This window comes from Muscardinus avellanarius (assembly GCF_963383645.1).
Source record: "Muscardinus avellanarius genome assembly, chromosome: 3".
NCBI classification, from domain to species: Eukaryota; Metazoa; Chordata; class Mammalia; order Rodentia; family Gliridae; genus Muscardinus; species Muscardinus avellanarius.
Genome location: NC_137788.1, coordinates 144,079,861 through 144,094,403, shown reverse-complemented (window position 1 = coordinate 144,094,403; position 14,543 = coordinate 144,079,861). Strand labels below are relative to the sequence as shown.

General features: G+C 45.8%; 1 protein-coding gene across 3 annotated transcripts in view; it reads right to left on the bottom strand.

The window, feature by feature from the left end:
- The window catches only part of ARNT2 (aryl hydrocarbon receptor nuclear translocator 2), a gene marked incomplete at both ends in the record, with an annotated part of 125,867 nt that overhangs the window by 24,772 nt on the left and 86,552 nt on the right, over positions 1–14,543 (bottom strand). For all 3 annotated transcript variants that reach the window (XM_080692058.1, XM_080692059.1, XM_080692060.1), the window contains 2 exons: positions 12,972–13,057; positions 13,379–13,444. In XM_080692058.1, the coding sequence (XP_080548184.1) occupies positions 12,972–13,057; positions 13,379–13,444 (152 nt within the window). The remainder of the gene's footprint in view (positions 1–12,971; positions 13,058–13,378; positions 13,445–14,543) is intronic.

Below are 14,543 nucleotides of genomic sequence, written 5' to 3'. Positions count from 1 at the left end.
ACCAGGTTTGGCGCAAGCACACAGAACCCCGCTCTGACATCTCCAGCTGAGCTGCCTTTCCTGCCTGAGTCAGGCCCACAGCTGCACTGCATTCACCTGGAAACCACTGCACCCCAGTCTCAGCCCAGCAGAACACCAGCTCTGGCAGCTCAGCAGATGCAGAAAGGCCACTCACGGCAGCCTGGAGCTGCTCTCACAGGCCGCCATCTCATACTATCTCACTCACAGACTATTTCCTTTAATCCATGATACTGGCAAGTTGTGCCGCTTGGCTTTCTAGGCCATGAAGGATGAGAAATAGTGTTTCCTGATATATATATATATATATATATATATATATGGGTCTGGGAGTGTAGCCTGGAGGTAGAAGGGTTTCCAGGAACCCCAGTACCACAAGATTCTCCCTAGGTGTCTGAGACAAAGACAGCCCGTGTGGGGACAGGTAACAAGGAGGGGAAAAACTGCTCCTGGGAAGGATCCTTTCCAAGGAAATGGCACCGGGCACCAACCTTGATGGATACAGATCTTGAGGCAGTGAGGACTGCAGCTCTGGGTGATCAGAGACATCCCGACTCAGAATTCTTGACCACACTGACCAACAGCCAAGCTTGCAGCTCTTCAAAGTTGCAGAAAGTAACAACGTCCTCGGTGCCGGTCAGAGGGGTCTCCTGGCTCTGCCCGGCTTGGGCTGTGGTCAGGGGCAGCAAGTGTGGAGAAGCTCAGGGAGCTGGGTCAAGTGAGAACCAGAACCTCGTGGGCTGCAGGAGGGCAGGGGGTGGCCGGAGATGACACCCTCAGTTCTCTGGCTCTGGCATTCGGCTCAGGTCTGCCGCTTCCCCACAGAGCAGGAACTTGGAGTGAAGGGAGCTGTTTGCCATCCCAAGTCCACGAGCTGGTGGGAGAACAGCAGCAGCTCATCACGACGCCAAGAGATGAGGATTGTCAGAGAAGAAGCCACTCCGAGGAGGGAAGGCAGCCAGGGCTGGAGGCCAGGACTGGAGGAGCCATGTCGGGGACCGCTTCCTGGCAGGCGCTCTAATGTTTATCAAAGTGGCTTTTAATATGAACGGGATAATTCCAGCTATTTTAGCAGATCTCAATGGTTCCCTAATCGGCTTCACAAGCTCATTTACCCTCCATTAAATTACCTTCCTCTTGGATCTGCTCTTCCCTCATGCCAGATCTAAACAAATCCTGACTAATACGGAGAATAAACTGTAACTGGAAACTGATGTTTGGGGTGAAACTTGACATCGACCAGAAATGATCCTTCATTTCTTACTAAGGATCCCATTCACTCCGCACAAACATTAGGGAGGCCGGGCTGTTCTTCAGCAACACTAGGCGGGGCTGCCCTGGGCTTCCTTTGTCATATATGAATTAAGATATGTTTTTGTATTTCATAAAACATAGGGGAAGAAAACAACCATTTACTGGCTGCAAGCACTTCGGGGCACTCATTCAGGGCACAATTCCAAAGGATTCCCTGAGGAGCATTAGTAAGTTTTAAGCTAAAAAAAAAAAATTACTTTAGCAAAGCACATTTGGGAAGCAGTTTAAACAAAGAGAAAGAGGTTTCATCACTGCAGGATCTTCAGAAAATTTAATGTGCTACTTTGGAGCACAATTTTTCAAAGAGAATTACAGAATGTAAAATCTCCCAAAAAGTATTGGCCAGGAAATCCTTTTGTCATGCTCTATGTCTGGGGACTTTGATCCTGGAACATACTTTATTTTATTTTTTATTGGTACATTCTGATTATACATAATGGATTCCTCATTACATATTTGGACATGCACATAATATAATTGGGTCAATTTCATTCCCTAGTACCTTATTTTCCCTCCCCCTGGGCACTTTCCTCTCTTCTGCTGGTCTCCCTTGGAAGATATTTTGAAAAATGCTGATCTGCAGGTATTTTGCATTTCATGGATACCGATTGGCTCTATAAATGGTTTCCCTGTTTTGCAAAACATAGCTTTGAGATACAACTGCTGCTTTGTAACCACTTGTCTCTCCCAAATGATGAGAAAAGAGTCAGCATTGCGGACTGAGAAGTCTATATCAGCACCGGAAACCAGGGGGAGGGGCTAGGAAGAAGTATATATTAGTTATAGAAACCAGGGGGAGGAGCCAGGGAGAGTTATATATCAGCACCGGAAATCAGGGGGAGGGTCTAAGAAGTATATATCAGCACTGGAAATGTCAGGGGAGCTAGCAATTGTGAGACAATTTTGAAGTGTATGGTTCAAGCCACACAGGATTGAGAAAAGAATCAACAAGCCCCATTCTCCTGCATCTGAAGGAAAAGGCTGCCTAGGATTGCATAGAGGACTCTGAGCAGGACCAACCTACAAATTTACCTAAGCCCAAGCAGGGACAGGTCACATGATGACTGTACCCTGACCCTTAGCTCCTGGGGAGCAGGGGTCAGCACTTCCGGCCAACTGTCTGTGACTTCAGCCACCTGCCACCTCATCTGCCCTCTTGCACACATACCTGAGTCTTTGCTCAAGAGACACAAGATTCCAGCATAGCCAAGCATTCCTCTCCGGGGCCAGAGACCTTTCTGGAACCCATGTGATCAATGATGACCCTTTCTCTTCTCTCAACCCCATAGATATCTCTGAGACAAGCCACTTGGAAAACATCAGGAGCAAGCGAAAAGGAGGAGACTGAGTTAAGGAATCAGATTAAATGTTCCCACCAGGAACGAAGACTACAGAAAGAGAGGAAAACTTAAATTCAGCTGTTCAGTGTGACTTGAGGGGCACCATATTCATGAAAAGGCATGGCCGTAGTTCAGCAGGACTGAGTTGAGATGAAAAGCACATTTGCCACATTCCTAAAAAATTAAATGGAGAGCTGGGTGTGGCAGCACACACTTGTAATCCCAGCATTCAGGAGGCTGAGACAGGAGGATCTAGGTTTGTGACCAGCCTCAACTACTTAGTGAGGCCCTCTGCAACCGAGTGAGACCCTGTTTCAAAATAAAGAAGGAAAAAATAAGGCTGGGGGTGTAGCTCAGAGTTAGAATGTCCCTGGACTTCATCCCCAATACTGCCTAAATAAGTAAGTAAGTAAGTAAGTAAGTAAGTAAATAAATAAATAAATAAATGGAAACCTGGAGCAGAAGATTCAGATTGGAAAATTCCTCAAGGTTTTATTTATTTACTTACTTATTTATTTATTTTATTTTATTTTATTTTATTTTTTGGTGGTACTGGGGTTCCTGGGAGCCCTTCTACCTCCGGGCTACACTCCCAGACCTATTTTTACATTTTTATTTGGAAACAGGGTCTCCTAAGCCAGCGCGCGCAGCTGGCTTCAAATCTGCGCAATCCTCTTGTCCCTTCCTCCCAAGTGCGGGGATTACAAGCGTGCACCACCACGCCCAGCTCGGAAAATTCCTCAAGGTTTTAGAAGAAAATGATGATGACATTAATATGAGGAACAAGACCAGACATGGGAAGAGCAGGTCCAGGAGATGGGCACAGACAGCAGGTGTGCCGAGGCAGCAGAGCCGCTGCAGCGCCTCTAAAAATTGGGTGCCTTTCCTTACAGGGGGAACCACCTGGCCCTGCAAGCTGAACCAATCCATTTTCATGGGAGAGAATGCTCAGATCCATCAGGAATCATGTGCTTGGTATCTGCTCACTCTTCCTGGAGGATTATTTACGGAATCACCCTGCCTCTGAGAAATGGGCTGAAATAATGAAATAATGGAAAGAATATGGTATAGACAAAATGAGGGTTATAAAGTTGACACCTCCAACCAATCAGGCCACACCCCTGTTAGCTACTACGAGTGGCAAATCGGTTTCCTGAGAGATAGAACACCAGGTGTTAGTATCGAATACTTTCCCCACCCAGCCACCCCCACCAATCATGGGGACTTAGGTGGCTCCTGGAGGGGCTCCTCTCTCCTACCTGGGAAAAGCGGAGCGTGGTAGAGAAGTCACCGTGGAGCCTGGCTTTGCCACCAGACCCTGCCACTGGCTGTCCTGTGAGCTGGGCTACCTGCTCTCCACCCTCATGGAGGAAGGAGGTGATAATGGTGACCAGCCTCACTAGGCTGTTATGAAAATTAACCTGCACATAGGCTGTTATGAAAATTAACCTGCACAGTATTTGCCAAGGTTTCCCACTGGGCCTGGCCCATGGGGCACTTTCAGATGAAACCAATGTTCATGACATCGCCCTGCCTATGTTATTTCCAAGCCTGCAGTGTGTTTAACCAGCACATTCCTGCTTCTCCTTTATGTTTATATATCAGCTCATTGTCGCTCTTTTACCCGCTAGGCTCTCGGGGAGGCTCGGCCGTGTGTGTGGGATGAAAAAGCTGGTCTTCGCAGTCCCCAGCAGTCCTCCTGCCTGTTGTGGCCCTGGACCTGGCCTTGCCCGGTCTGAGGCCAGTCTGTCCTCCCTCTGCACCGTGAGCACCATAGGGCAGGACCCTGTTGGCCTCGCTTCATGACCCTAGGGCTTTGCAAAGTGCTGGGTCAGTGGCAGGAGCTCAGAGGATATTTGCAGAAGGAAATGGAAGGGTGACTTCACCCTGCCTGAGAGCGAGGAGGCCAGGACTCTGCCAGCCTCACCCTCGGACTCATGGGCTAAGGCCCTGACTTTGACGTGTGGGAAGGCCCGAGTGGTAGGCCTGGCATCTGTAATGTGTGCTGGACAGGATGGTGGAGGCCGGAGTGGGCGGAGGTCCAGCCATCTCCTGTGCCTCGGTGGCCTCAATACGGACGAGCAGCTTTTGGAGATCTCCAAGTGTTGGAAAAACCGTATCCAAGCACACTGCAAGAAGTACAGGACAGTTATGGATGAGCGCGTGGCAGGCCTGGGTTGCTGGGTGAAGTGACAGCCCTGGCCCGGCCACTGCAGACTGTAGCCAAACGCCAAAATGACCTCAGGCCTCTGGCATGCTGCAGCCAAGACTTACTGGAAGTCTAGCAGGGAAGGAAAGTAAAGCGTCCCTTTGACCAGTGAAAAAGCACAGAAGGGCGCCAACAACAAGCCCCCTGCAGACGTGCAGGGAGGGCTCCGGGAGGCCAGGGCCTCCGGGCTCCTCCACCCTGGGTTGACATGCCCCAGTTCGGCAGATAGTCTCCCTGGATGCCATGTGATACGGCTGGAGAAGGAAGCTTCTGTTTAGGAATGACTCTGCTTGTAGCTAAATGAGTCTGAAACGTGAGGTGGTGGGTTGGGAAGAGGGGACTCATGCCTACAGAATCCAGGGCCCTGTGGCTCTGAACACAGCCCTGGAGGTGCAGTGGGCCATGTATCCAACAGGATGCACCCAGGAGGAATGGATGGGACCTCTCTCTTTGGTCATGCTCAAGCACTCTGAATGACACTTTGCAGTGTGCAATGCTGTGAGTCAGATGAAGAGGCTACCATTTGGCAGAAAGGGCTTTGGGCTTATCAGAATCCACATGATGCTGTGGCTTGCAGGGGGGTGAGAGGCCAAAGAACGCAGAGCCAGTCAGCCCAGGCCTCCACACAGGCCCTCCCAGGGCTGTTAAGACTCTGCCCACAGAGCTCTGCTTTGATGCTTACCTTTGCAGGGTTTCAAGGTCAGCCTGAGCTATGAATAGCAACTTGGGTTGGTTGCCGGAAGTCCTTATATTCCCAACCAAGTCACCGTTTATAATTCCAGCAACTGAGCTCATGCGCAAGCAGAGGCAGTGTTGCTAATTTACAAGGCACCGGTCAATCTTTAAAAGAGCTGCATGCTTCTCCTGCGCTCCCAACCCAGGCCCTTAAAGCAAGGCAAGAGTGCCCGGGCCTCATCCAGACACAGCGCCCAGGCCAGGTGACTGTCTCTAGCCCTCCCAAACTGTCTGTTTCCTCCGCGGCTACACCTCACTGGAACAGTTTCCTCACCATTACAGTAATTACAGAAGATGCTTAAATGCATAACACATATACATATCTGATTAGTTTCTTAGAATAAATTCTTAGAAGTGTAATTCTTATATCTTAAGAAATGTGTACTTTAAGGCATTTAATACACACTGCCAAATTATTTTACTGAAGGTCTTCTGAACCATTTTATTTATTTATTTATTTATTTATTTTGGTGGTACTGGGGTTCCTGGAGGCCCTTCTATCTCTGGGCTACACTCCCAGACCTATTTTATACTTTTTTTTTTTTTTTAGATACGGTCTCTTAAGCCAGTGTGGCTGGCTTCGAACCTGCCCAATCTTCCTGTCTCCACCTCCCAAGCGCGGGGATTACAAGCGTACTCCACCATGCCCAGCAGAACCATTTTATTTTTAAAAAAATTATTATTATTAGTGTGTGTGTGTGTGTGTGTGTGTGTGTGTGTGTGTGTGTATGTGTCTGGTATCTGTCTGGGGATTAAATCCAGGTGCATTCTACCTGTGAGCTACACCCCCAGCCCTATTTTATTTTATTTTATTTTATTTTGGTACTGAAGATGGAACCCAGGGGCTCTTCTGCCTCCGGGCTATGCTCTCAAACCTATTTTATATTTTATTTGGAAACAGGGTCTCACTAAATTGCTGAGAGCCTCACTAAGTAGCTGAGGCTGCCTTCGAACCTGTGTGATCCTCCTGTCTCAGCCTCCCAAGCGCTTGGATTACAAGAGTGTGCCATCACACCCGGCTACTTTTGATTTTCAAATAAGGTCTCACCAGTTTGTGGAGGGCCTTGCTAAGTTTCTAAGGCTGACCTGGAACCTGCAATCTTCCTGTCTCAGCCTCCCCAATATTGGAATTACAGATAAGGGCCACCATGCTTGGCTTGAACTATTTTATATTCTTAATAGGAGCACATAAACCTTCCCTACATTTTGTCTTTTCTAATTCTTTCCATTTGATAGGTAAGAGGAATAATGCTAAATCGGCCCTCCTCATCCTGCTGTCCTGGAGGTAGACAGGGGTTTATGGCTTTAATGATCACCTACCTCTTCAGCATGAACTGTCTTACACTCTCTACATCTGATTAGTCCTCTGGTTTATGCCTGTTTTCATCTTCAGCATATGGAATGTTGTCCATTTTGTGCATTATGACTACAAGGATTAGGAGAGTGCAGCTGGGCATGGTGGTGCACGCCTGTAATCCCAGTACTTGGGAGGCTGAGACAGGAGGGTTGCAGGTTTGAGGCCAGTCTTGGTAACTTACCAAGACCCTCAAAAATGCAAAGACCCTGTTTCAAAATAAAAAGTAAAAATATCTGGGGGTGTGGCTCAGAGGAAATCAACCTCTGTAATATACACCCAGAGCACTGTGTATAACAAAGCCTGTTCTCCAAGGTGAAGGTCACTAGAGCCTCATCCACCCCCAGTTCCAGGACAGGAACTTGCTAAGTACATGCTTGCTAAGGCCCATGGGTACTCAAAGACTGAATTGCAATCCTAGACTGCAGAGCGATCCCCGCCAGCACACTAATCACCTGGCTAGCAGGGCGTTCATGTAATATCAGTGGGTCACAGCTGAGGAGCTACAAGGCAGAGACACTTATTTAAAAAGGAATGCTTGAGGTAACCAAAAGGGACCAGGGGAGAAAATGAGAAAATGGGAGCAATTCATAGCCCCTGGTACCTGTAGCTACAGCAAACATAAAATAACCCAACTTCAATTGATTTTACAAAGTCAGTGTTAACAATAACATTGATGTAGCTTCTTAGTATTTTTTTTTCCGGTACTGGGTGTGGAATCCAGTGGCATTTTACTTCTGAGCAACACCCCCAGCCCTATTTTTTATTCCTTATTTTGAAACAGGGTCTCACTGAGTTGCAAAAGGCCTCACTCAGTAGCTGAAACTGCCCGCAAACTGCGATCCTCCTGTCTCAGCTTCCCAAATGCTGGGATTACAAGTGTGTGCCACCATGCGTGGCTGCTTCTTAGCATTTTTGCATTGTTAGATATTATGTTCATACCCAAAGATGAGTTTTCGGAGAGCATAATTGCTTCTCTGGAGATGGTTGAGATGGTAACACCTGAAATATTACAGCCCAAATCCAGTAATTCATATACCATACCAAACATCAGACTTGGTGTTTACCCAAATATATACAAATACCATAATGCTGAAAATTAACGCTTAAATTAACACCTGGTTGTAACTCAAATATGTGATGTCACCACCTATTCTGGGTAAATTTTCTCATATTTATTTTTCTACCTTGTAAGATGCCCCATTGTATATAACACCTCATAATGAAGTGGTTGGGTATCTATTGCTTAATTTGGTTCAAAATAAATTTGACATGTTTCAAAAAAAAATAGCCCAACTTTCAGCAAGGTTAGTACAAAACCTACTTACCCTTGTTCTTATTACCTGATATTATGTTTGGCCTTCCACAAAAAAATTATAAGTCACACTAAAGGCAAGGAACTGCAGTCTAAAGAGATGCAGTGGGCATCAGAACCAGGTTTGATGTGACGCAGATTGAAATGACCAAATAGGGCATTTAAAATAACCACGAGTAGTAAGTTATGAGCTTCAATGGGAAAAGCAGATGATAGGCAAGAACTAATGCACAATGTAAGCAGAGACAGGGATGCTAAGAACGAATGAGAGAACATGCTAAAAAAAAATGCTGCAGAAATGAAGAATGCCTTTGACAAACTCATCAGCAGCTTGAACATAACCAAAGAATCAGTCAACTTGAAGATACGTCATTTTTTAAGTCTTCCCAAACTAAAATGCAAAGATAAAAAGAAAGAGAGAAAGGAGTGGCTTTGACCCTGTATAATTCCAAAAGGTCTGATTAAATGCATAACTAGAACACTCAAAGGAAAAAAGAGATTAGGATAGAAAAAAATATCTGGAGAAAAAATGTCCAAGAATTTTCCCAAATTAATGTCAGACACCAACTCACAGATCCAGGAAGCTCAAAGAACAGCAACCAACATTAAAAAAAAACAAAACCAAAAAACTACACTTAGGCATATCATGCTCAAACAGAAAAAAGAAACCCAAACATAAGGAGAAAATCTTGAAAGAGCCAGGAAGAGTGGTCTCACACTACATTAAGAGAACAAGGATAAGGATTATGTTGACGTCTCATAAGAAACCACACTAACAGGAAGGGAATAGACTGAAATATTAACATTGCTGGAAGAAAGTAAGGCAGTGAGAAAAAACACAGAATTTTGTGCCAACACAGAATCCTTCAAAAGTGAAAGAGAAATAAAGACTTTCTATCAAGAACAAAAACTAGAGTATTTATAATAAGTAGAGCTGTCCTATAAGAAACATTAAAATGAGTTCTTCAAGAAGGAAATGCTATACATCAGAAACTCAGATCTACATGAAGAAGGGAAGGAGAATGTCCAAAAATGAGTAGATGATGCTAAAAGAAATTTTTTTATTATGCTTAATGGATTTAACAGGTATCAGTTCAAAGTGGTAATAGCAATAGAACCCTGGGTATTGACAGCACAGGGGCAGGGGATGAGTGAGGGCCACACTGCCAGCTGGGAAGGAGGAGGAGCTCTCCTTAACAGGGCCCATGCCACAGTGAAGTGTATGTTATCTGAATATGGATTTTATTAGTTGAAAATGTATGCTGCAAACTTAGGACAAACACTATAACACTTGAAAGAAATATAATTCACACTAAGAGAGGAAAGAAAATAGTAGCATATAAATGCTTAATAAAAACCTGAGAAGGCAAAATAATAATAATAATAATAATAATAATAATAATAATAATAATAATGACAAAGGGCCAGGCGTGGTGACACATGCTTATAATCCCAGCATTTGAGAGGCGGAGATAGGAGAATCGTGGTTTGTGGACAGCCTCAGCTACTTAGGCCTTCTGCAACTCAATGAGACCCTGTTTCAAAATAAAGAATAAAAAATAGGGCTGGGGTTGTAGCTCGAAGGTAGAATGTCCCTGGGTTCTATCCCCAGTACTGCAAAAAATAAAATAAAATAAATAATAAATAAATAATAAAGACGAAAGAGAAGTACAATAAATTAAAAAACCACAGAACTCTAATCAATCTACACAAACAGCCATGTTAGACGTGGTCTAAGCTCAATCAAAACCCAGACCAACACAGTCTGCCAAAGTGGATAACAAATTAGATTCCACTATATGTAATTTATAAGAAACCCATTTAATTTATTATTTATTTATTTATTTATTCATTCATTCATTCATTTATTTAGCAGTACTGGGGATAAAACCCAGGGGCATTCTATCTCCAAGTGACACCCCCAGCCCTATTTTTTTACTCTTTAATTTGAAACAGTGTTTCACTGAGTTGCAAAGGGCCTAATAAACTGAGGCTGTCTGTAAACCACAGTCCTCCTGTCTCAGCCTCCCAAATGCTGGGATTACAAGCGTGCACCACCACGCCCGGCTTAGAAATCCACTTTATTTATTTATTTATTTATTTATTTATTTATTTATTTTATTTTGGTGGTACTGGGGTTCCTGGGAGCCCTTCTACCTCCGGGCTATACTCCCAGACCTATTTTTACATTTTTATTTGGAAACAGGGTCTCCTAAGCCAGCGCGCGCAGCTGGCTTCGAACCTGCGCGATCCTCCTGTCTCTGCCTCCCAAGCGCGGGGATTACAAGCGTGCGCCACCACGCCCGGCCTTGAAATCCACTTTAAATACAGAGACACAGTTAGGTAACACTGATCAAAAGAAAGCTGAAGGAAATTTCAAGCAAAGTAGAACTGAGAGCAAGGGAAAATGCAGGGATGAAGAGGGGTGTTACGTGACGGGGAAATCCTCCAAGAGGACAACATAAATGAACCGAAAAGCAGAGTATAGCACATCAGTATAACCACTGTGGAGGTTCCTCAGAAGACTAGGCGTGGAACCACCTTATGACTAGGCTACACTCTTCCTCCGTATCTTTCCAAAAGAACTGAAGTCAGAAAACCAGAGTGCTATCTGCATACCCATGTTTATAGAAGCACAATTCACAAGAGCCAAAGGATGGGACCAACCTAGGTGTCCACCGACAGATAAGTGCATAAGGAGTTTTTCTCAGCCATAAAGAACAACAGAAGCACGCCGTTAGCAAGAAAATAGAACATCAATGTAAGTGAGGAGATCAGCCAGACTCTGAAAACCAAGGGACGCACATTTTTTCTTGTATGTGGAAACTAGAGAGGAAAAAGGGCAAAAAAGGTGGGGATCTTATCATGAAAATAAAAGGGAGACCAGCAGGTTAAGAGAAGCAGATCAGGAGAGGTAGGAAGGGAGGAAAAGAGTCGGTACTGAGGAATGAAGTTGACTAAAATATGTTATGTGCATGTATGAATATGGCACAACAAACCCTAATATTATATATAACGTACCCATGAAAAAGTTCTCAAGATAATAGTCTACCACAGAAATGAAATTTGTGTTTCAGTCAGCGAAAAAGACTATGTGAGACAGAAACTTATAGAACTACAAGGAAAAATAGACAAAACACTATCATAATTTCGACACTTCTCTTTCAGTAATTGATATATTAAGCAGAAAAAAAATAATATGGATGTAGGTGCCCTTAATAGTGTCATCAGAGAACTCCAGGCAACTGACATTTATAGGATTACTCCTCCAACAACAGCAGGGTACACCACATTCTCAAGCTCACACCCACATTCAGCAAGATAGCCCATATTCTGGGCCATATTCATACACAGTGGTTAGACACTAAATATGCTCTTTTATTTAAGAACAAGTTTATTGGGCCAGGGGTGTAGCTCAGTGGTAGTGTGCGTTTAGGATTTGTTATGTCCTGGGCTTGAGCCCCAGCAACAGAACAAGTTTTTTTCTTTTGAGATACAATGCATAAGACATAAAATTATCATCTTAAAGTGTAAAATTCGGCAGTTGTGGTATATTTAGAGTTGTTCAACTATCATCACACCTAATTTTAGAAAATTCTTATTACTCCCTCAAAACCTCACTGTGCTCAGATTTCCCCTGTCTTCCCTTCCTGTAGCACCTGGAAAACAAAAGATACTTTCTGCCTGATGGCTTGATGGCTGTTCCTGCTCTGGAAATTTTATACCGATGAAACCATATAACACGTGGGCCTTGTGTCCGGCCACCATCACTCAGTACAAGGTTTTCAGAATCCATCACCCATTACTTCCCTGTGTTGCTGCTCTCTGGCTTCTCTCGTGTGGGGTGGGCCACATTTTGGTTATCTATTCATTGGTCAGAGGACACTCAAGTCGCTCCATTTCTGGGTTGTTCTAAGTGATGCTGCTATAAACATTTCTGTACACATTCCTCTGAAGACATAGATTTTCAGCCCTTTGGGGCTGACATGTAGGAATGAAATTGCTGAGTCATACGGTGGCTCAGTTCCCACTCTGAGAAACTGCCAGAATGTTTGTGCAAAAGCCACACTAGTTTACATTCTCACCATCATTGGGAGGACTCCAATGGTGGCACATCCTCTCCGACACCTCACAGGCATGCTTACCTGTCTTACTTTAATCATCCTCGTGAGTGGTTTTTTTTTTTTTTTTTTTGGTGATACTGGGGTTCCTGGGAACCCTTCTCTTCCAGGCTATACTCCCAGACCTATTTTATATTTTTATTTGGAAACAGAGTCTCTTAAGCCAGTGAGGCTGGCTTCGAACCTGTGCGATCCTCCTGTCTCCGCCTCCCAAGCGTGGGGAATACAAGCATGTGCCACCTCGTCTGGCGTGAGTGTGATTTTGATTTGCATTTCTCTGATGAACTGGATACAACTATCATTTTAATTTCCCCTCTGGCTTTACAAAGGGCTCTGAGTAACAGAACCTAGAGCGGAGTAGCCAAGGTTCCGATCACCTTTCCAGAATTAGCTCTTTTCGGTCTGTTTCAGGTAGCAGGACTTTTTCCAATGGCAGAGATCATTGTTCTAACTACAAAGGAAGATAAGCTTGTCCCTCCTCCTCTAACCATACACTCCTAACAGGATCCAGGTCAGAAGCACACAGCATCCAGTTCCCTGGGAACACCCCCACAGCTCTGCTTACCCGCCGGTGGCCAGGCCTTGATGTATCCAGTGCAGTGGACCACGGCATACTGGGCTTCTCCCTCCTTCACGGGGCCAAGGCCATTCCTAAAGAGAGAGCACTTGTGGCACTGTTTCCATCACAGGGGCGAGGAAGGCTGACCAGGACTGCTCTGGCATCCGAGCTCCTGGGCTCCCTGTTTGTCTTTGTGGCTTTGAATCTTGACTTCTCACCACCAACTTTCCCCTCCTCCAACATGGTCTGACAGTTCCAAATCCCACCAACTCCCCACTCACACCTCAGCCCCTAGCTGGCAGGGTCTCCTGTCCCCACCCTCAGACCCTCTTCTAGTTGGGCTACTCCTCTGCTTAGGAAGTTTAGGCTACCTGCCAGCACAGCCCCAAATACACATTAGAAAGCGCACTGACCTGAACCTCTTCCTCATGGTGGTGATTCTGTTCAGAGGGAGGTGGTCCAAAGGCGCATTCCCACACCTGTGATTGGGACAAGTGCGTTAGAATGGATGAAGACCCAGGGCTGCTTATGAGGCGTCCTGTGCTGCGTCAGGCAAGTGGCCTTGACAGATGCCCACATGTCTGCTCGGGTCAGACAATGGCCAGTTTCCTTCCAGAATGCAGAGGTGGCCTCTGCACTGCAGGAGAGGGAGGGCAGGTCTCAGGGAAAGCACTTCAGACCCGTCCACAGCTGGAGGCCTGCAGAAAGACTTTCACAGGAGCCCGACCATGCTCAGTCCCGTGGATACCGCAGTGGGGCTGGGTGGCTTTCAAAAAACAAAAAAAGAAGGCGATGACAGAAGTCCCATTAGCCCTGAGCTGAAAACCGGCTACTGGTTGCCAGCTGGTACACAGTAGCACCACCTCACGCTCTAGCTCCACAGCTGCAGAAACTCCCTGCTAGCCCACCATTCTGGTTCTAGGGTAAGTACAGAGCAGGAGGCTTGTAGACGGTGGGGTGCAGGCACCAGGATCGTGTAGGTACAGATTCGGGTCTCTCCCAGGTCCCTTTCTAGGGCTGGGGATGTGAGGTGTCACACTGCTCACTCTCTAGGGAGTTCTGCCTCTCCCCTCGATGACCCTTTCAGCCTCCCAAGCACTGGCCATCTAAAGCCTGCACAGAGGCCAGGTTCTGACCACTGCTCAACATATTTGCATCTCCCAGCGACGTGGCAGGTACCAGCCTGATGTCTCAATGTGCAATACAACAAAGGCACATGTCCAGTTTATGCTCTGAGACTGTGGACAGCTGCCAGCACAGCACGGTTCTCAGCAGGACCAGCCTACAACATCGCTACCTGGGCACGCTAGCCTGGCCCTTGGCCCTCCCCTGGCAGACCATGCATGGTGTCCCGCTGAAATCAAGTTGCCATGTTTGGAGAAGGGGTTACGTAGTCTATATATTGTGTTTGGAGAAGGGCTTCAGTAGTCAGCAGTACCACCTCCTCCAGGAAGAAGCAACCCAGAGTACATCCCCAGAGGGGTGACACAGGTGGAGGGGGACTTGGTAGGGCCATGATAATGTCATTCCAGGTTACTAACGGGAATGGTAGACAATGGTGCTACCAAGCAATTCAAT